This window comes from Lagenorhynchus albirostris, chromosome 11 (assembly GCF_949774975.1).
Source record: "Lagenorhynchus albirostris chromosome 11, mLagAlb1.1, whole genome shotgun sequence".
In the NCBI taxonomy this organism is placed as follows: domain Eukaryota; kingdom Metazoa; phylum Chordata; class Mammalia; order Artiodactyla; family Delphinidae; genus Lagenorhynchus; species Lagenorhynchus albirostris.
Window position 1 is genome coordinate 41547809 of NC_083105.1, and position 22320 is coordinate 41570128.

The 22320-nt window shown below is 42.6% G+C and overlaps 1 protein-coding gene across 1 annotated transcript in view; it reads left to right on the forward strand.

Moving 5' to 3' along the window:
- E2F7 (E2F transcription factor 7) overlaps nt 1-16815 on the forward strand; it is a 28828-nt gene extending 12013 nt beyond the window's left edge. The window contains exons 4-12 of the mRNA XM_060165284.1: nt 1241-1531; nt 2775-2933; nt 4409-4543; nt 7268-7453; nt 7962-8034; nt 10180-10675; nt 11788-12043; nt 13647-14068; nt 16198-16815. Coding sequence (XP_060021267.1) covers nt 1241-1531; nt 2775-2933; nt 4409-4543; nt 7268-7453; nt 7962-8034; nt 10180-10675; nt 11788-12043; nt 13647-14068; nt 16198-16368 — 2189 coding nt within the window. The 3' untranslated portion in view covers nt 16369-16815. The remainder of the gene's footprint in view (nt 1-1240; nt 1532-2774; nt 2934-4408; nt 4544-7267; nt 7454-7961; nt 8035-10179; nt 10676-11787; nt 12044-13646; nt 14069-16197) is intronic.
- Nucleotides 16816-22320: the final 5505 nt, after the last annotated feature.

Consider the following 22320-nt stretch of genomic DNA (forward strand, 5'->3'; position numbering starts at 1 on the left):
TTCTGAGAGATGCCTGGAGGCTTTTGTTACGGATACTTAGGCGAGAGCACAAGGGGCCAGTTGAGTCCCCAAAGCCTAAGGGCCTATTGCATAACAGGATGAGTCAAGATGGAAGATTTAAAAATCTGTTTCTACTGTCCCCTCTTATGCTAGCAGGAATTTTAGGTATCTCCAGTGCCACGCAGGAAGTACTGATATTTACCAAATAACATACAAAGAGTAGATAAATTAACACCTCTCAGAAACCCTTTAAGTTTATGATCACATTTAATCCTCATCATTTTATGAGATAAATACTAAGGCACAGAGAGATTAAGTAACTTCCCAGGCTCACCCGACTAGTAGGGGATAACGCAGGGATTCCAATTCATGCCGTCTGACCCTGAAGCCCCCGCACTTAACCAGCGTAAATATTTTTAGTAAATTCAATAGACTGCTCGTAATCCTGGCTATTTAGGGCGTGTTGGGAAAGTGGGCAGGGAATTGATGAACTGGATGGTCAGCCTCTGCTAGAGTTTCTGTGCTTTATCCATGGGCTGTTTGGCAGGATACGGTGAATGGGAGCCCAGGGAGAGTTGTCCACAGGTGTGATGAGCAGAGGGCGGCCTGTACGTTGTTCCTGCCCTGGCACTAGCTTCCTCCAGCAACTTGAGAAGGGTGCCCAAGCCCTTGACTCCTGAGTTGCCAGTGCAAAATGGGAAACAGAATATTTACCATCTGTTTTCCTTACTGGCCATTAAGAGAATTAACAAGTCATTTTTTCACATCATTCAAACTCCAGGAAAGGAGAATATGGTCCAATAATGAGTTAACAGTTACCGGACACAGTTCTATAGTCTGTATAACTAGGATCACAAGTCAAAATCAACCATCCAACATTCATCAAGCATTTATTACTATGACGTGTGTTGCTGAAGCCCACCCGTTTTAACGCACTGAAATGTTCAGGTGGTTTGCCTAACAGGTCCAAAGAAAAGTTGCTCTACTATTTATGTAATACAGATGGAACTGTCATCCATCTCAAGGTGGATGTTTATCCTAGATCTTATCGAGAGTTGGATCCCAAGAAGAAAAACATTTCTTTTGCTTGCATTCATATAGTATGAATTTGTTGAGCAATTTTATTTGCTGGGCAGAGTATCACACAAAATAGTCCACAGACAAGGTCCAAGCCTTCAAGGACTTTATACTCAAAAATGTTGGTCGGCATGATGATGGCTGGCTTCTCTTTTTCAAACAGGCGTTGAAAGGAGACGCATCTACGACATTGTGAATGTGCTGGAGTCGCTGCATCTGGTCAGCCGGGTGGCCAAGAATCAGTATGGCTGGCACGGACGGCACAGCCTGCCGAAAACCCTGAGGAACCTCCAGAGGCTAGGAGAGGAGCAGAAATACGAAGAGCAGATGGCGCACCTCCAACAGAAAGAGCTCGACCTGATGGATTATAAATTTGGGGAACGCAAAAGAGATGGCTGTCCAGATTCCCAGGATCCACAGTTACTGGATTTCTCTGAACCGGACTATCCCTCTTGTGAGTCCACGGTACCCACACGAGTAATGGCAGGGAGAGGGCGATGGTGTCTTCTGAAGAGAGTCACTGCTAAGATGGGAGGAACCAAATGGACCACCCTGGAGGGAGATGTCCTCTTATTCTCTCTCCTGAAGACAGGGAGACAGATGGCTTCCCGACTGGGCTGCCCACTCAACCTCACTGAAAAACTGTGTAGTGGCAGTTTCACTTGGTATTTGGTGTGTTTGGACCGTAGAGCTCGAACAGCGCTCCCGTTTCAGATTGACAGCCCCATGCTGATTCCTGCTTGTGAGCCTTTAAGGAAAATTTACTTGGAAAGAATTTCTCTCTCCAAAGGATCCTATTTGTTTAATTCTATACTGGAGTAGATGACTTAGAAAAGAACCCCATTAGCAGAAAATACTGATTAGAAAGATGGACAACCTTTATTTGATGCAGATTTTTTTTTTACTTATATTACATTGTTCTTCCCCTCCCAGCTCATATTTATGCTGTCCCTCCTTTAACCATTGATCTTCATTCTCACCCTGCTGCTCCTTGCTAAGATAATAAAGTGCAGGTATCCCTAACGTTTCACTTGCATTTATAAGCAATAGGAATGGAAGGGTGGGCCTGGCTTTCATTCCATTTACTACCTCATGCCTTTTAATTCCACCCTATGAGCCAGTTCTTATCCTCATAACCAGAGGAGACAGCCATCTGTCGGCGATGGTTTGCCTGCCATCAATGGCAACACACATCTAATCAGTGTCTCCTATTTACTTATTGTTTATTTCTTCACTTATTTCTGAAAAGCAATGGAAGAGGTGGGTGCCTACTATGTGGAGGGTACAGTCTAGCTATTGTGGGCTCAGAGACATAAAAGTGGAGACCTTGCCATTGAGGGAAGAGTTGATGTTCTGAAAATAGTTCCTGGTCCCTAACTCTATCCTTTTATCCCTCTACTTTGATCTTTTCCAAAACTGCTTCAGGAAAACTACTTCATGGCTTCTATTCAATGAAGTATGAATATAAAGCATTTCAGAATTTATACCTACTGTAATTTTATGACCCACAAGAAAATCCGTCTTATTTCTTTGTGAACCATCTTTTTATGATGTGTGTCCAACAGGCTTCCACTGATCACTGTTACAAGAGTGATGTTTCCATCTGCTGATACAGTTAGATAGGTCTGGCAAACTAGAAGTACAGTCTCTCTTGTGGTAAATTACCTTTTGACGCTTTTGTCTTATTCCCTTTGTAGCATCTGCAAACAGTAGAAAAGATAAGTCTCTGAGAATTATGAGCCAGAAATTTGTCATGCTGTTCCTGGTCTCCAAAACCAAGATTGTTACTCTTGACGTGGCTGCCAAAATACTGATAGAAGAAAGCCAAGATACGCCGGATCACAGTAAATTTAAAAGTAAGCATCTTCACCTAAATCCACTTATTAGCACAGAAAGAGTGGGATGTCATATGCTGATGTTTGCTGCCTCAGAGATTTAAAAAAAAATTTTTTTTTTTGAGACGTGCACTCCTTCCTGCCTTCATAAAGGTTCTTGGTGCTGTGAGAGGTAAGCTGGTCACATACCAGAATTCCTGTGAAAGTTCTGTCTGATGCCTTTTCCCCGGCAGAGTGGATGGTAGAAGCAGAATGGCATCCCACAAATGCAGGTCAGGGAGGATGTAAGAGGCTTTGCATTTCTCTTTAGTATCGCTGCATCCAAGACGGAATGTCTGAGTTTTCTTTCCCTTCTTTCCTTGCCCCCTGCATACTCTTCTGATGGGTGGACATGAAAGTTGTCTACAGGTAAGAACCAGAGGAATGAGCAGGGTAGGGTATAGGGGTGGTGGGACATGGCTGCTGGACGAGGAAAGTGTTTCCAAGTTTCACACCCCGTGCATCTTCCTTTTCCATCAAACCTGGGTCCTGAGCCAAAGGCCCCTGGCTCCTGGTAGCTCATTCAAGCCCTGAGAAACCATGAGCTGAACATTCTCTAGCTTTTTTTTGTTTGTTTCCAGCTAGAAGTATAGCCACCCTGTGGGAGAAATGACTAGATAAAATCCAGCTCTATCAGGATTGGGAAGACTATGGCATCTGGGGTGAATGCTTGATGTTTCTGGTCGGTAATCAAAGCCCTTTGCTTGATCCTAGCCCTAAGTTCAAGTAGGTTTCCGACCTATACGTTGATTTCTTGAGTAGAACTTACTTTGTGGGCATGATCCTGCCTGTTTAATGTGTTACCACCCCTCTGAATTTCTCCCCCAATCCCTGTACTTTCAAATGTCTCTCACAAAACCTCTTCAGGCTCAGGGAATGCCCATCCCACCCCTCCCCCACTGGGTGGCCAGAACACTGGGATTAAAGGTGAGGCGCTGCCTGTCTTCAGCACAGCCATACCTCGTAACCTTGAGCCCTAGACAGTCCGTGTGCCCAGCAGTGCAGCCTCTCAGGAAGCTCTGGGGAATCCCTGTCATTTTCACAGCCTAGCTGCCTGATGGAGCAGGTGCCACCACCTCCTGCTGGAAGAAACTCCAGGCAAGCTTTTGACGAGCCACAGATCAGAATTACATTTCCTAAGCCTTTCGTTACAGCCCATTTCCCTCTCTTGGTACGTTTGCAATCACAGCGATCCTGGCCTGTCACCAGGTTCCTCTTGTACGAGGTGTGAAGTTGTGGAAATGGGAGAACACAGTGACCTTCCCTTAGTAGTGTCATCAGATACATAAATCCTGGGTGATTTCACGCCGGAGCCACTGGTCTCTTCACGCTACCCCACTGCTCTCTGCTAGAGGCTTATATATGGTGGCTAGAAAGTGACCTGTCACATAAACTAAAACGTAATGGTGTTGCTGACCAATGTATGGTGTGACCGCAACTGTCTTTATATCTTCTAGCAAAGGTACGACGCCTCTATGACATAGCCAATGTTCTGACCAGCTTGGCACTGATAAAGAAAGTGCATGTAACAGAAGAGCGAGGCCGGAAACCCGCCTTCAAGTGGATTGGGCCTGTGGATTTCAGTTCCACTGGTAAGGCATGGTTTTGCTAGGGACCATTTTATGTATAATCCCCAGTTCCTCTTCCAAATCATACACCCACCACACAGTGAGACGGATCTTCACCTTCATTTCCCATCACCCACATCACATTCAAAATTACACTAGTGACATCAGTCTTGGAACAATGAGCCTTAGTCTACAAATGGTTATGCTGGTTGGCTTACACACAGGTAACTTAGAACCTGGCAGTTTCTGGAACTATTAAATCACAGCTCTTTTGCATTTTTTATTTTATTCCAAAGTTCCTGGAAGTTTGGGACTGAGGATTAAAAATGACACTTCATAAAAGAAAAATTTTTTTAATTTTTTTAAATGATACTTATGAACTCTGGTTGTTTCTGCATTAGCAGAGTAAAAAACATTGTTTTTCTTTGAAATTCCAGATAATGTAAAAATTATATCAATTACTATCCCAAAACTAATATGTGGTAAGACGGCTTCTAAATATAGTATGGATGTAATGAACACCTTTTCTGTAATTTATTTAAAAGGTTGCTAATGTCATAATTTTACTAAATTAGAGCAAAAGAGGGTATTATCTTCTGCTTACTTCAAAAGTAATATTTGCACAACCGGGGACTGGATCTTTCTGCACCAGCTACTTGATGTATGGCTATGCTGCCTGGAAAAAAGCCATTAAAGTTATTTTTAAGTTACCTTTCCAATTTTAGTCTTAGTAGTATAAATTCCGGCACTTAACCCAGGCTTATAAAAGATATAGCTCTCTACCTCATTTGTAACACATTATTCACTTAGGAACTAGATGAAACCACTTAAAATCAAGTCTAATTAATTCAACCCAGCAAGTACTTACTGCATGTGGACTATACAGGCATACTTCATTTTATCACACTGTGCAGATACTGTGTTTTTCACAAATTGAACGTTTGTGGCAACCCTGCGTTGTCAGGTGACGCTTAGCATTTTTAGCAATAAAGGATTTTTTTAACTAAGGTATGTACGTTGTTTGTTTAGATGTGATGCTATTGCACACTACAATATAGTGTAAACCTAACTTTTATATGTACTGGGGAACCAGAAAATTCATGTGGCTCGCTTTATTGCAGTGGTCTAGAACCAAACCCGCAATATCTCCGCAATATCTCCGAGGTCTGCCTCTTCTAATGCCGTGAGAGATTCAAAGACGTATGTGATACAGCCCCTGCCAGCGTGAAGTGTACAACTTTGCCACTTTCTACGCCTCTGCTTCTGGCTTCTCCCGGTCTTTTCACCTGTGAAGCTCTCTTCCCCCTTTCAACATAAAAATATTCTACTCAACCTTCAAGATGTCACTCAAACATCAGCTCTTGCATGAAGTTTTCCCTGATCACCCAGAGCAGAGCGTCTCATCTAAACGATTGCAGTTTAGCGTCATGCTATTGTACTTGGTGATATTATGCTTTGTCCCCGCTGTACAATTTTGAGGGCAGACACAGTTTTTATTCACCTTTGATTACACCCTCGTACCCAAATCAGTGCTTTATGCACTTCAGTTGGTTAATGAGCTTCTGTTGAAGGTGTATAATTAGCCCACATTTGAAAATTAGATAACTCTTAAGCACTGCACATGGCAGTACCGGCTCGGTAGGAATTCAGAGAGGATATGGGTTAAGTTCTTCCCAGTGATCTCTAAGGGATCACTGTCCTGATGTCCAGTGTCTTGAGAGCCATTGTTTTATATATTTTGTCCAGTATTTTATTTGTTTCAGGAAGGAGGGTAGATATGATCCATTACTATCTTGACCCATTTTCTTCTTTTTGAGTCTATAACTTCTGATTTTTTTTTTTTAACTTCGGATTTTCTAAACAGAACATCTGTTGGGGTTTTGTTATAAGAAAAAGAAAACTGTGAGGTGATTTTCTTTTTCAATATTTGTGTGTTTCAGAAAATGTAAGTCTAGCTGGGCCTTTCAGTTTATTAAATCAGTCTTATAATTTGAATGTACGTGCTTTGAACTTACAAAAAAATAGCACAGATGAGCAGGGTAGGAATGACTATCTGAACAACAGGGGTCATTTCTTTGTAGAATATAGGCCTGGTTCTGTATAGAAATTTCTGTCCTGATTTCACACAGGCTTATTTAAGCATAAAATGTGCCTCCGAGGCCCAGCCTTCTATTATCCTCACTGTTCTGCAGCATTTCAGCCGTGAAGTTTCTGCTGACCTTATTCCTTTGGTCACTTAGTAACTGAGCCTCCTACTGCATAAGAAAGAAATAATAAAGCATAATAATAGAAAACAGAGGTTCTTATACTCATTGCCCTAGGGCTGTGGCGTAAGAGGCTGATCTCAATTAATGTTAAAATCTCTAAATCTGCACGTTGGGCTGAGTATGATTGGGTTTTTCTTGGATATCTCTGCCCAAAGAAAGCATCTAAAATGCCAGGTCCATTCTAATTTGGGTTATAGAACATCCTGTTCTACTTTTGTTGCAGTTTAGATAATTTTAGAATATATATGGATTCAGTCTTACTTTAAAGTCATCCACTAACTTTTAAAAAGGACTAGTACAATACATTGAAAGAAATTGGGGTTTGACACAAGGCTCATAAAATTCCTTTGATTGTCTCAGTTTTTAATTTATAGGGTCGCTCCATTACAATGTTATGTCCTCAAAGCCATATCTTAAAAAGGCTAAAATTATCCTGAATTATAGCTGTATAACAGCACTACCAATTCTCTTATTTATTTAGATGAAGAACTAGTGGATGTTTCTGCATCTGTCCTACCAGAATTGAAAAGAGAAACATACGGCCACATTCAATTATGTGCAAAACAGAAGCTTGCTCGACATGGCTCCTTTAACTCAGATCAGGCTTCTGAGAGGATCCAGAGGAAAGTGAACTCAGAACCCAGCAGCCCTTACAGAGAAAAACAAGGTATCTGCCTTTACTTAATCCATGGAATCCATCAGTCACCATGTAATTGCAGCCCGACCCATGCACTGTCATTTTAAAGTGAGCTGACTCTAGGCTGTGCCTGTTTTTTCCACTTACCTCAAGTGAAATGATTTGGGGAGCGGGGGGCGGGTAAAAGAGTTGGTGACTTCAAGGTTATAAACATAGCCCCATGCCTGAAATTATTCTAGCCGGCCTTAAAAGACCGAAGATCATTTGGTTTGCCATGGTTGGCCTGTTTGATGCATCTCAGCAATTCATCAGACTTACAAAGCGATACTTGCTTTGTTTTGTTTTCTCACTAATCTTTGATGAGACCTGCATTCACCATTAACAGCTAGCTTCTGGACATTTCTCTATTTGAATCAAAACCAGAATGCATTTGAGGTAGTCTTATAATCCCTGAGCTGTGAATAATGAATCCTGCTGTATATAATTGGGGTGTGTAAGTCCCTTGCTATATTCACGAGACCTTCATTTTCCTTTTTAGGGTCAGGGGGCTACTCCTTAGAAATCGGAAGTCTGGCAGCTGTCTACAGACAGAAAATAGAAGACAATTCACAGTAAGTAGTCTTAAAAACTCCAAGTATATTTTTTTCTATTTCCTAGTCTTAACTTTGACTAAATTGAAATGCCACCCATCAAAAGGTAAAATTTAACGGTCCTGCTCAAAAGTCAGCCATTTGTTTATTAAGAATTTTGTAAGTTTCCCCCTTGTGCCCAACACCGTGCAGGATATGGCATCAGGGACACAAAAGTATGAAAAATTTATTCCCCTAGACCATGAAAGCTTACAAGGAAAAAGATAAATAAAAAAACAAATACAATGAGAAAAGACAAGTCACTACTAATGTGACACTGAGAAATGACACATCATAGTCCCATGAATCACTTTGTCATCATCGTAGCTAACGTTGTTTATGAACTACCAGGTACTATTCCTGAAGTTTTATGTGTATTATCTCATCTAATATCACAAAAACAAGCTTTTGAGGTTGGTACTATTATCCTCATTTTACAGAGAGGAAACTGAAATCCAGAGAGGTTAAGTAACTTGCCCAAGGTCACAATGCTATTAAGCGACAGAGCTGAATCAGATTTGGGGTCTGATTTTCAAGGAAATCATATATTAGCAGAGGAAGCAGAGGAGATGCTAAAGCGAAGACAGGGGGGGGTTTATAATGCCAGACATGGGAAGAAACAGATTGTTGAGCCAGGATCAGGGAGTGGAGGGGAAATAAACTGGTTAGTCTGTCCTTAATGATTTGTCCAAATAGGATCATGAAAGAAAGTATTTATAAGAAGAACTTGGGACATTGGAGGTAAGTAGGTCAAGTTGGCAGAAAGCTTTGAAAGCCAAGTTGAAGAGTTTGGATTTATTTATTGTAGGTTCACTGGAGAAGACCATTCTGGCTTCTTTAAGCAGGTGGGCTTGGAATAGAGAAGGGCTTCAGATTAGGAGATCATAGAATAGAGCATTCCTAGTCATTCTGGTCTGCTGTGGTGCTGGTCTGAGCCGTGTCAGCTGGGAATGGAAAGAAATGGAAATCAGTATAAGACAGTGAGTCGGCAAGAGTCACTGAAGTAGAAAGGAGGCATCACAAAGAACACCTGGGTCTCAGGTGACGGTGATCTTACTGGTGGAGATGGGGAGGTTGAAGGTGAACGGCCAGAGGTAGGGCAGTGGGTGCGACCATCAGCGTGGGCACGTTGTTTCATGGAGCTGAGTGATAGCCATCACTTGTTCCGGGAGGCTGTGGTTGGAAAGCTTTACTCATCTCTGCAGCCCTGTGCACTCCGCTTATTCCCAGCACCACAGGGGGCGAGAACGCGGGCAAAATTGCTCTCAGCGATTCCCTCACAGAGGTTTAGGGAAATCCCTGTTCTCTATTTACTAGTCCTTAAAGGAGTCTCAAAAGAGTCTTCCTCATCTACTTGCAAAATAATACTAAAAATATAAACATGCTTTCTAGTATTTGGAAATTTTTCTCTATAAAAGGCCCAGACATCGTTTATAATCTCCTAGATTGAGGGGACTTAATTTTGAATGTGTGCTGCCTAAAAATTCTGTAGTAATATGGAGCAGAATGGGACAAGAATGACAGAAAATAATTTTGTAGATAAATTTATTTCCTCACTCACTGCCCACTTCATTTATCTCACAGAGGATTTGAGACAAACTAGGTGTGTCCTTTAAATCAATGTCTGGCCTAGACTCTGTTATCTACCCAGGATCTCTCACAGTGACTGACTGTGAGGCCCCACTGGGTGACCTTCAGTGGGTGGATTCGCCTCTGAGCTTCAGTTTTCCTCCCTAGTAAATGGGGGCAGGGGGGATGGATGAGAGTAGCTAGTGTTATAATAATTTTGTGAAATTATTACCCTATTATGCTAGTCATCGTAGCATCTGTGTGCCTGGGAAGGGGTACGTGCTGGGTAGCTGATGGCTACTGGCTGTGGGAGAGGCAGGGGAGGAGCCTCTATTAGCCCTCACCTGAGATCCCCCTACCCCAGCCCTAACCATCCATCCAGGTGATATGGTCATCTGCCTCTGGAGTCGGCTCACGGGCTCAGAGAGTGCGCTTTAATGGCATCCTGAGCAGTATTCTCTCACTCCTGCTCTGGTACATCTCTCTTTAGGAAAGCAGAGCTGGGAGTTGGTAGAATGTGGTAACTGGATGGGTCCCACTCTGTTTCTTTTATTCCAGGGCAGAAGCTTTTGCCAATCAGAGAGCGATACCTCCGTCAAGCAGCCTGGAGGCCGCTGCTCCTTTCCCCGGCCTCTCTGTTGACTCAGAATACTGTGTTAATGCCTTGGCCCACCCAGTACTTTCCGTGGCTCCAACGGACTTGCAGGCCTTCTCTGCCCAGAATGGTCTGAACGGACAAGGAGGTGTCTCCCTCGCCTCTGCCGCCCTGGACGCGGAGAGCCTGAAGCCAGCTCTGCTGGCCGGCCAGCCCCTGATGTACGTGCCCTCCACCTCGCTGTTCATGCTGTGTGGGAGCCTGCAAGAGCCGCCGTCCCCGGGGTCAGGGTCAGAGAGGGACAGCAGGGGCTCGGAAGGCACAGCAGAGCGCTCAGCCACGCCCTCAGTTCAGAAGCGCCTAGGGGAGGAGAGGAAGCCCCAGGAGGAGGAAGAGCCGGCCACGAAGAGACAAAGCAGGGACTACGAAGACGGCCCCCTCTCCCTCGTCATGCCCAAGGTAAGGGGTTCCCGTGGACGTGCTAGCTGATTGGCCCGTCGACCTGTAGTTCCTTCCCAATAGAGACACACAGATAAGCTACTGAGTCTGAAATAGGAAGCGGTGCATGTGTCACTTGTATAATTAAGCCCAGGACTGGCAGCCCCAAATAATCTTGCCGTGAAGTGGTACTGTAACAAAAGTGATTTTTATAAAAATCACACTTTGCATAAAACGCTAAAAAGTATAAAGGGAAAAAAACCTACCCATGATCCACCACATAGAGGCAATCACTGTCAACATGTTTGCATATTCTTTCCCAGTCTTTTTTGCTATACTTTTTTTTTTAACACGTTGATGAAATAATCATCTTAATCCAGGGTGCACCTGGGGTCCACAGTCAAGAATGTAGGTGCCGTTTGGCCCTCAGTGTCTATGTCAGTGCTCGGGTCACTGCTCAGAGGGCCCGTTTCCCTAGCCACAAAATGAAAAGAACAAACATCTGAGCTGTCCACAGTAGCCTTTCGGAGGTTAATGAGATATGACTGGTCAAACTCCCAGGAAGCAGAAGCACTCTCCCTGCAGCCGTTTGTAGAGCATCAGGGAGGCACACCTCATGGAAATCAGTCCATTAATTAAGACCCTTCCTCCTCTATGCCTTCCTCCTGCCAGAATGAATTTTTCTAGTTTTGTATATAGCCTGGGGTTGCAAAACGGAAGGAAAAGACTGACTGGTATATCTATATATATGTGTCTTAGATAACCAAGACAGCTTTGGGTCAGCCCTGCAATTCTTATCAAGCCCTAAAAGCCTGCAGCATCAACACCCTTCATGTGTTCCAGCTCAGAAATTTATTTCACAGTCTAAACACCATACCCAGTTTCCCATTATTAAAATCTCCATCGTTTCTGTGCTTAAGAAATCATAAGCCTACAGAAGCGCATGACGTGACAGTGATCTTCAGGCCGTTCCTATAAATATGACAGAAACAACTGACATACACTAATCAGGGTGGCATACAGCTGTGTCTGACCTTTTTGTTTATATGTTAGCTATTTGGAGAAAGCTGTTATTACAATTTACTGCTGGGATTTTGACTTGCTTTTCTGGTTCCTGGTTGGGTTGTGCTTAGAAACCCTCAGATTCCACAGACATTGCCTCTTCCAAGACCGTGGATAAAAGGGGACCTGCACCCCATGAAGACATTCACATGAACGGACAACTTTCTGCTGCAAAGGAGGTTTTGGGGAAGGCTACAGCAGACTGCTTCATTTCTTCTGAGTGGGGAAATCCTTCTAGAAATACAGAGATAGAAAAGCCTTCGAAAGAAAATGAAAGCACCAAAGAGCCCTCTTTGCTGCAGTATCTTTACGTGCAGTCGCCAGCAGGTAAGGGGTGTCATGTCTTCGAGTCCCTTGGGGTACTCGGGTCATAAATTTGATGTTTAAATTTTTGTTCATGTCACCCGACCGAGCTGGTGCATTGATGAGCTGCCTCTGAGTCATTTCAGTCCTAGCCCCTTGCTTTCTCCATCGACGAAATGAAGGCAGAGGCTGCTTTCACTTTCACCAACCTCACGGATGAGGAGAAAACAGTTAGGGCAGGTAATTTATTTTTAATGCATTCAACTTTACTTGGTAAAAAACACAATGTATTCAAAAGGTGATTCTGTTTTTATAATTCAGCTGAATCTGGCAGTGGTTCAGTTTAACAATGTGAACGTCCTGGCCACCATGTGCAGCTCACATGCTGATCTCTTCAATATTCAGAAGTGCTGACATGTCCTTGTGGTCGAGTGCAGGGCTGGAGTGAGAGGGCTGGACATTAAAACCACTTACTATCTGCGTGAACTTAAGTATTCAGCCCTCCTCATTGGTAAAACAGCAATAATAAGAGCACCTGCTTCATGGGGGTGCTGTGAAAATTGGATTAAATTTAATAAGATAATACATCTAGAGCACTTAGAATAATAGTGCCTGACGCTTAGTAAGACTCAATAAATGCTCTTACTCTTGAAATAAAGCTGAAATATAACAGATACTTAATTTTTAAAATATGCACTGTGTACATGAGGCTGCTCTCTTACAAAGAGACTTAAAGTGATTTTCTTCAATCCCTTGTTCCCATCACAGGTTAGGTAGGTGTTTGTTATTTCTCATTTATCTAGAAAACATTCTTTATTCCTTTAGCAAATATTTTGTTAGGGCTTCGTCTAAGCACGCTACTCAGTGTTGCTGATACCCTAATAAATAAAAAAAACAGACCCGGCTTCTTCAGAATGAAAATGACAGCCCAGCATAGGGATCAGTAGCTTTTTCTGGGCCATGGGCTCTTGGACTCTATGGTGAAGGCTGTGGATTCCTCCTCAGGATGTTTACAAATGCAGAGAATTAAATACATAGGATTACAGAGGAAGCCAATTATATTGAAATCCAGTTAGAAAAGGAATTGTTTTAAATTATAGTAATAAAAAGATCTGACAGCAAGTGCAGGCCTCTCATAACTTCAGAGTTGTGGGGACCGTTAGACTCTTAAGACATCTGCCATCGTGGTGACATTACATGAATACACCTGTGCTTTTTACTAGTGATAAAGTCAAGGTACCATTCATTCTGTTGTGATTTGTTGCCCGTGGTCTTAATTGAGGGAAATATAAATTTCTGTTTCAAGTTTTGTAAAAAGGAAGCTATCATTGTTCCCAACCAAGTTCACTTTCCTCCTCAATTTGGGTTCAGTGGAGCTCATGTTAATAAAGTCTCTCAGGAGACTCGGGCATCCACCAAACTGTCACATAGGTAACTGTGGGAATTCAGCGGCGGCCCCTGTGGCAAGGAGGCAGTGCGGGGCTGGGAGAGCACAGAGCGGGTGGCCAGGCTGCGGCATGAGGGTTGATTGACAGTGGGCTCCCGTTTGAAAGGGCCCTGAGGGGTGGGAGCTTGGATGGTGTCTTCACATTGCCCTGACTTTCACCTTGTTCTGCTTCTGTTCCAGGATTAAATGGTTTCAGTGTGCTCTTATCTGGCAATCAGACCCCCCGTGCTGTGGGACCGTCTTCAGGTCAGCTGCCGCCGCTCAGTGTTCCATGCATGGTCTTGCCATCGCCGACGCTGGGCCCTTTTCCTGTTCTCTATTCACCCACGATGCCCGGGCCGGTGTCCTCTGCTTCCAGTGCTCTCCCAAGCACGGGACCTGTGAATCTTGGCTTGCCCGGCCTTGGATCAACAGCTCACCTTCTCATCGGCCCTGCTGCCCTGGTTAATCCAAAGTCATCGACACTCCCCTCCACAGATGCTCAGCTTCAGGGTCCACACTCACTTAACCTGAGTCCGGTGATGTCAAGATCACACAGCATCATCCAGCCCGAGTCCCCCGTTTACGGAGGACATCCAGCCTCTGTGGTTAAATTACAACAGGTGAGTCCTGAAGGTTCATTTCAGCTCCGCACAAGAAGGAGCATCACTCCATGATAGCATTTGCCTGCGTTTCATCAGATTTTAGTCAAACAACCGTAGGACAGGGGTGCTACAGCAGATTCTGCCTGGCTTCCATTGTAGACCCAGAGGTATCTGCTTATTTCATAAAGCATGGAGACAGAAGGTGGGAGATCCTGTGCTTTAGAGGCAAAACTCGTTTCAGGTGTCAATCTGTTTCTTAGAATCAGAAGGAACTTGTTTAAAGCATAGTTCATGGGGATTTCTGATGCAGGCTGAATATTCAGATGATTTCTCCAAGCTCTCATTTCATTAGGTCAATAACGGAGACCATCCTGAATTTTAATTGTGCAGCTATAGAAACAATCAAGGGAAACGAAAGTCTTGATACTAGCTCAAAGATTTTTAGCGTCTATCATTTCATAAAATGCATTGTTTAGGAGGCAATGGCTATATGTTAATATATCCATTGTTTCCTTGATGTGTATATATATACATATTCAAAATAGATACAGATGTACATAGATAAATGTCTGTAATCGATATAAATTAATCAGTACTTTATTTGCCTCCCCCAACTCCATCTGTAGCTCAGTCAGTGAGCATTTGCTGAATTCCTGTTATGCATTAGGCATCGTTCAGAGTAATTATTTCTCTCCCAGAGAAAGAGTTACGTTGTGACCAAAAGTATTTTAGATAAGTAATTCAGGGGCTCAGAAGTCTGTTAGACATTGAAAGATACATGTTAGTTTTTAAATAAGGCGATTATAATATAGCATATGCTTCTTGATCCCCAGTTACGTGCCAGGCACTGACCTAGGCAGTAAAGATGTAACAGTAAACAGGATAATGGTCCCTGCCCTTTTAGGGCACATTAAAGGGATAAATATTTAACGTGAGAGGATAAATATTAGCAAGTAAACAAAAAGAGCAAAGACACATGCACATACTACTTGCCTGGCATGATCTAAAGTGCTTTATTAATCTCACCTCCTTTAATTGTTGCAACCCTGCTAAGTTGGTACTTTTATCATCCCCATTTATGGATGAAGAAACTGAGGGACAGACTGGTTAAGTAATTTGCCCGAGGTCACACAGCTAGTTATGGCAGAGCCCAAACCCTGGCTGCAGGTGTCAGTGCCACACTTGTGACCTCTTCGCTAGGCTGCCTTTCTGCACACAGAATAAATCAGCTAATTGCCAACTGTGGTAAGTGTTGTGAAGGAGATACATTGGAGGAGTGTGACAGAAAAGCAGAGGATGGAACACCTGCGTGGGGATCACAGCGACACAGGTCAAGAGGGGGCTCCTACAGTGTTAGTGGGAATGTAATTTGGTGCAGCCACTATGGAAGACAGTGTGGAGAGTCCTCAGAAAACTAAAAATAGAATTACCATAGGATCCTGCAATCCCACTCCTGGGCATATATCCAGACAAAACTATAATTCAGAAAGATACGTGCACCCCTATGTTCATAGCAGCACTATTCACAATAGCCAAGACCTGGAAACAACCGAAATGTCCATTGACAGATGAGTGAATAAGAAGATGTGGTACATATATACAGTGGAATACTACTCAGCCATAAAAAAGAATGAAATAATGCCATTTACAGCAACGTGGATTTAACTAGAGATGATCATACTAAGTGAAGTAAGTCAGAAAGAGAAAGACAAATACCATATGATGTCACTTATATGTGGAATCTAAAATATGGCACAAATGAACCTATCTACAAAATAGAAACAGACTCACAGACACAGAGAACAGACTGGTGGTTGCCAAGGGGGAGGCAGGACTGGGAGTGTGGGATCAGCGGATGTAAACTGTTATATGTAGGATAGATAAACAACAAGGTCCTACTGTAGAGCACAGGGAATTATATTCAATATCCTGCAATAAACCATAATGGAAAAGAATATAAAAAACGAACGTCTTTGTGTATAACTGAGTCACTTTGCTGTACAGCAGAGATTGGCACAATATTGTAAATCAACTATACTTCAATTAAAAAAAGAAAAAAAAAGAGGGGGCTTCCAGTTGAGAGACTGGGTACAATTTGACTTCACTTCTGTTTTTATGTACTCTTTTTTTTTTCTTCTCTATTTTAGTCACCAGTTCCAGTGACCCCCAAGAGCATCCGACGCACACATCGAGAGACGTTTTTCAAGACGCCTGGCAGCCTCGGGGACCCTGTCCTCAGGAGAAGAGAAAGGAATCAGTCACGAAACACCAGCTCAGCACAGAGGAGGCTCGAAATCCCCAGCGGCGGGGCCGACTAACCTGACGCTTTGCCCAGCAGGGGTGAGATGGAGGGGCCTGAATTTCCCTGTGTTACAGGTCATGTCCTAATGGTGAACAGAAACTAGAACGCAAACCATCTGGTCTTCAGCATGCATCCTTCCTCTCTCCTGCATCCCCTGGTTCTAATGTTAACTATCCATCTTCAGGAAGCACCTATTTTCCTGAAAGTAATTTTTCCTAATTGTGCATTTCTTACCAGTTAGAGTCCAGACTCTGTTCGTGGTGTCACAGTGGAAGCACCAACTGACTGTTGTGGTTTTCATTCAAGAATCATCTTGTTGCTGGAAGGAGATCTGAACAGCCTCCTGGAGCCTTGTGGTTTTTCTAAAGTGGGGGAGGCCCGTCTAGCACTTAACTGGGTTGAGCGTTCTTGACGTGTATTCCCACTCACCCCGAGTAGATCTGTGGTGAGAGAAACTTCCTTTCTGCAGTTTGAAAAAGCTACTGCTTCCTTCGGCTTCATCAGGAAGCCAACTTCAGTTTGAATCCTATGGTATTATTTATTTTTTTCCTGAAGTGGGATTTAGTGCAAAAAGTTTACAACGACAGCAAAACACATGTTTTTCAGGGTATGACGACTTGAATGTTTGTACTTTTTTCCTATAATTTGCCCTGCACTTACTTTACAACCTAGTAATAATGTGGATAAGTGTATATACATGACGGAATGTCAAGACCAAAATAACTGTGAAGACACACCTTGCTATAATGAACTGTGCTAACCTGAGCTGGGCCTGAGAATTAAGATGAACTCTAGCAGCCAGATAGCTGCTTCTCAGTAACTGTGTGAACAGTGAGGTTTTACTGTTCGTTTGTAAAAAAAAAAAAAAAAAAAAAAAAGTCCTACTATGTTCAGTTTCCTTCACTACATGCCCTTGTGTTTTAATTTAAATGTTAACTGTAGAACATCAGGTATGGGATGTCTTCTAGCAATTGCTGTTTATTGAATAAATCAGGATGGTAGAAAGGAATTATATGGAAAATTGGAACCTAGTTGGGACCTTTTAGTAGAATTCTGAAGAGTGACAGTGTAGAAATTGATGTAGGACAATAGGTGATACTTTATTTTTTTTCTTTTACTTTTTTTTCTTCATGTTGGGAAGAATAAGAGGGAAAACAGACACATTGACGTTCAGAATCCAAGAATATTCAAATCAGAGTTATTTTTCCTAGAACTGCAAAATAAGAACAGAGAGTGCAGGGGATCGTTGTTCTAGCATAAATATAATTCTGGAAATTTACCAGTATCCCTTTGTTAAATCGTATTACTTTAGGGTTTCATTAAGTAGCCAAACTAGATCTTTGTATGCCTAGATGTATTATTTACCTCATTGTCTCTTCAGAGTAAATGGCTTCCTCCTTCCCTCCCTCCCTCCCTCCTCCCTCCCTTCATTTTTCCCTCCTTTCCTTCATTCCTTCCTTTCTTTATTCCTCTCTCCTTTTTTATACTTCTTAGATGTGGAATCTTGGTGTAGGATTTTATTTTTAATTTTTGGACCCAAGAAAATGTTATATGAAATAATAAAAATATTAATTTAAGAGACTCTGGGAGTCTGAATAAAGTAGCTTTATATTAACTACAGGATAATATTAGCCTTATCACCCCCACAAGATTTTTGAAAACTTGAGGTAGGTAGCAAGATTAAATAAATTTGCTATTATATAAAATTTTTATCAACACTAAACTTTTAAAGTTTACAAGATGATATTTTTCCCCCTTGTTCACAAGACTGTGAACTCTCTAGAGTTTAATTCTCTAGAGTTAAACTGATAAAAAATGTGATTCTCATCATCAGCTAATCTAATTGCATGGTAACGATTACCCTGAACTAATATGATGGGTTCCCTATCGAAACAAAAATATGCCTTTTTCAAGTAGATTATAAGACACATGGCATATAAATCTGCATAGGATACATGCATTTTAAATATATCAATGCTTCAGACCTTCCACAAAATATTTTCACTTGAGAGGTCTATATTTAGATGAAAACACAGACACTGTTCTTGGATGCCCACCACTTTAACTTCTCTGCTATCTTTTTTTTTTTTAATTCTGTTCATGATATGACCACATAAACCTCAGAGGATTCACAGTTCTTGAGGGGTGTTAAGAAACAAACCCATAAATGAGATTATGATTCTGTGACCATACTTAGCAATAGAAAACCAAGAGCAGGTTCCTTTTGTTTTCAGTACCCACTTCTTCATGTGTCTTTGTGATGTGTAGAAATAATAATGCAGTGGTTGTTTCCGTCGGGAATATGAATTTGTTTGTTACAGAGCAACTGATGGTAGTGGAGCAGCTGAGCTAGACTTGGATATCAGGGGTGGTGAAGAAGCCGTGGCAATCTTGAGTCTATCATTGTATAATTTCGTAAAAGAAGAAAAAAAGAAAAAGATTGTCAGTGATCCTGCTAAGGAAATGCAGCTTTGAGTCAGCACTGAGGGAGGTGTGTGTGTGTGCCCTACACTGTCCAGGGTTTGTGAAACCCTTTCATTCTGGTACAAGAGTTGGGGGTATAACTTTTATACTTGAATCTACCTACCAAGTTTACATTTCTCAGTTCCTTTTTGTAAGGTGCTATTTCTGTATTTAAGTAACTTTTCCCAGTGTAAAGCTCTTTCTGCTTTATCTATGGCGCTGCTAGTTTTGTGTAGGTATTAATTTTATTGCTGCTTACTGCCTTTTTTGTATCACTTAGCTCTGCTCTTTCTTCTAATGGCTATATTATCTATATAATTTTTTCCTTTAGCAAAGTATTAAGCTTTATAAAATAGCAATAAAAGTTAATTCATTTTAACAAGAGTTGTTGGTTGTGTTTGTTGGGCTTTCTGTGGGTACCGATTTCAGTAAAACCATTCACTGTTGCAGAACAGCCAACCAGACCTTCATAAACCCAAGTGAGATCGTTTTGCTGAGCCCTTCCAGTGGTTCCCAAATGCCAAAACTTACTGTATCAGAATCATGTGGGAGCTTGGGAGGGTTGAGGGACTATACTGTTGAGCTTTTGATTTCTACCAGAGATAGAATCACTGGGGGGTTGGAGCTTCCAGATGACTCTGAAGCTTCACCAATGTAAGAATCACAGGTGAGACTACCTCCTGATTTCTCATGTCACCTGCAAGGTTAAATGCTTCTCAGTCTAGCAAGTGCCCACCTGTAGTTCAAAGCCAAATTCTATTGTTAACCCTCACTTCTAAATGAACCTCCACGCTGACCTACTCTGACTTTCCTTAGCTCCTGTGATCTCCGGAGTCCGTTAGTGGTTGCGTTGTTGTCAGTCTCCACCGCTAAATCGTCAGGTGCTGGGGAAACAGCTTTGAAACCCCAGCGTCAAGCCTGGCACTTGGGACTCCGGAAACCCCCAAAGCCTTCAGTTAGATTCAGCACATCACTTCTTGTCCCAGTCTTTAGCCTTCATCTTACAGATGTGTCTAAAATAACCCAGGATAGATTTGCTTCTATACACGCGACAGGATTAGGATTTTACCAGCCTATATTTAGTGGCATGTTACGTTATAACAAGGCCCTGCTGTATTGCAGCCATCTACCAATATCTTCTCACACATGCCCGTCTCGGTTGTCTTTAACGGTGTAAAGGGTACATTGAACAAGCAGAACTCATGGGGTAATCGTGGAAGCAAGTTGGTTTTGTCTCCCAGTGTCCCTTTAAGCCTGGTCAATGGGGGTAATGCACTAACCCTTGTAGAAACATGAGGTCAGGTGTTGTGACCTCCTTGTTACTGTAAATAATAGAAGCTCTATAGTCATTTTAAGTTAAGACAGTCTCGGTTCACGATGCCGAATGAGCATTTAATACTTCTGCCACTGGGGCTCGCTGTAGCCTGGTCACCGATGATGGTCCTTTGTCTTTCCTCTGCTGGGCATCTCTCCTCTCCCAGTGAGCTGGCCTAGATTTCTGTGCCCAGCAAGGTCAAAGCAGGGGCAGTGCGAGAGGTAAAGGCCACAGCATGTCAACGGTTTAACAGGCACTGTCGTAAGCAGGCTTCTCATACGGTGGGACTGGCAGAGGTTGGAGCTGTTTTGTGTGGACAGTTCCTCAGAAGCCTCAGCGTGGGAACACTTGCCTGAACTTTCTGCGCTGCAGGCAATTCATTTTCCTCCAGCGGATATTCTTCCCCAGTCTCTGGTTTTCCTGCATCCACTCCAGATAGCCTACTGGGCAGGATTTAGAACAGCCCCAGGCTGCCTCTATCTGCCGTCTTAGCCCACATCCAGTGCTCTTTGTCTGATTCTTGGAGAGAAGGCCCAGCCAAACTCACGCAGCCTCCCCGCTCTCTGCCAAAGCTGCGATCCCACCCAGATCCCCCAGGCCAGAGTCATACAAGAGAACGCGTCTCAAAAGCAGGCAAGAGGTGAGGCGAGCAACACCCCACAGCTCCCCTTAGTGGAGCCACAGGTGAAGAACCACAGCGTAACTCTCCACAAAATCCGTTTCTATTTCCATTTGCTCCACCCTTTCAAGGCTCTTTCAAGGCCTTGTGGGTTAAGGGGTTCCACAGTGTGTAACTGGTTTGCAAAAGCTCCTTGATCAATGTTTTGGAATGCAACTATAATTTGCTGCTGCGGCCAAGCTCACCATTTAACATCCTGTTAAAATAGTTATAACCTTCCACTGTCCAAGATTTGCATCTTCCTAGATGATTGTTATGGCACTTAATAGCTCATCCTTAAGAAATTAAGTTTTGATAGCTATTAATGTTTTTAGTATTAAGATTGGTTTGATGAGTTCAATGTCCTTTCTGTCCTGCAAATGCTTCTGAAATGAAATCATACCTGAAGCTACAATAGTTTTCTTCTTTTCATTCTCTCATATCTAAACCCTTTTCTTGTAAATAGCACAGTGGTAGCCTTCAGTTTGATTGGCTCTTCTATACAAGCAGCTGGTCTTTCCCCAACTGTGCTCTGAAGAACTCAACTGCTGATACATATTAGGAGTCAACAGTGGGTAATTTTGGTAAAACAAAATTAAATAGTTAATGTTTTACTACAGAATTTATTAGAGGTTGAAATTTGCAAGAGAAAATAAAATACAAATTCTTTAAACCTGGTTTGATAGTGGGACCATTTTTTTTCTTAGCATCTTACAAGATATTCCTCTTACAGGGTTCAGCAGAAGTTACTTTGAGAATCAATGAATTAATCTACCAAATAACCCTCTAAAACTTTCTTAGTCTTTACCGAAAAGAAAAAGGACATTAGCTTCTTAATGTCAGAGACCACGGGTGCTTTATATCTGTATTCACAATGCCTGCCACAAAATGTGCGCCCAATGAAAAAATGGGTGATGAGTTAGCACAAATACAGTTAACGCTTGAATGACGTGGGCATTAGGCACGCTGACACTCCATGCAGTTGAAAACCCATGTATAACTTACAGTCTGCCCCTTACCCTCCATATTTGATGCTCTTCCACATCCTGGCTCTGCATCCACAGATTCAACCAACCCCAGATCGTGCAGTAGTACTCTAGTATGTATGTATGTATGTATGTATGTATGTATGTATGTATTTATTTTCGCGGTATGCGGGCCTCTCACTGTTGTGGCCTCTCCCGTTGCGGAGCACAGGCTCCGGACGCGCAGGCTCAGCGGCCATGGCTCACGGGCCCAGCCGCTCCGCGGCATGTGGGATCTTCCCGGACCGGAACATGAACCCGTGTCCCCTGCATCGTCAGGCTGACTCTCAACCACTGTGCCGCCAGGGAAGCCCTCTAGTATTTATTTGTGAAAAAAAAAAAAAAGTGTAAAAGTGGATCCGCACAGTTCAAACCTGTGTTGAGGGTTGACTGTACATAATTTTTAAAAAAACCTTTAGAGGACTTTTTCATTGCATGGTTATACATATATTATTTATTTAATAAATTATTGTGGTATAGAGCTTGGGGTTTCCTTCGTTTAGAAGA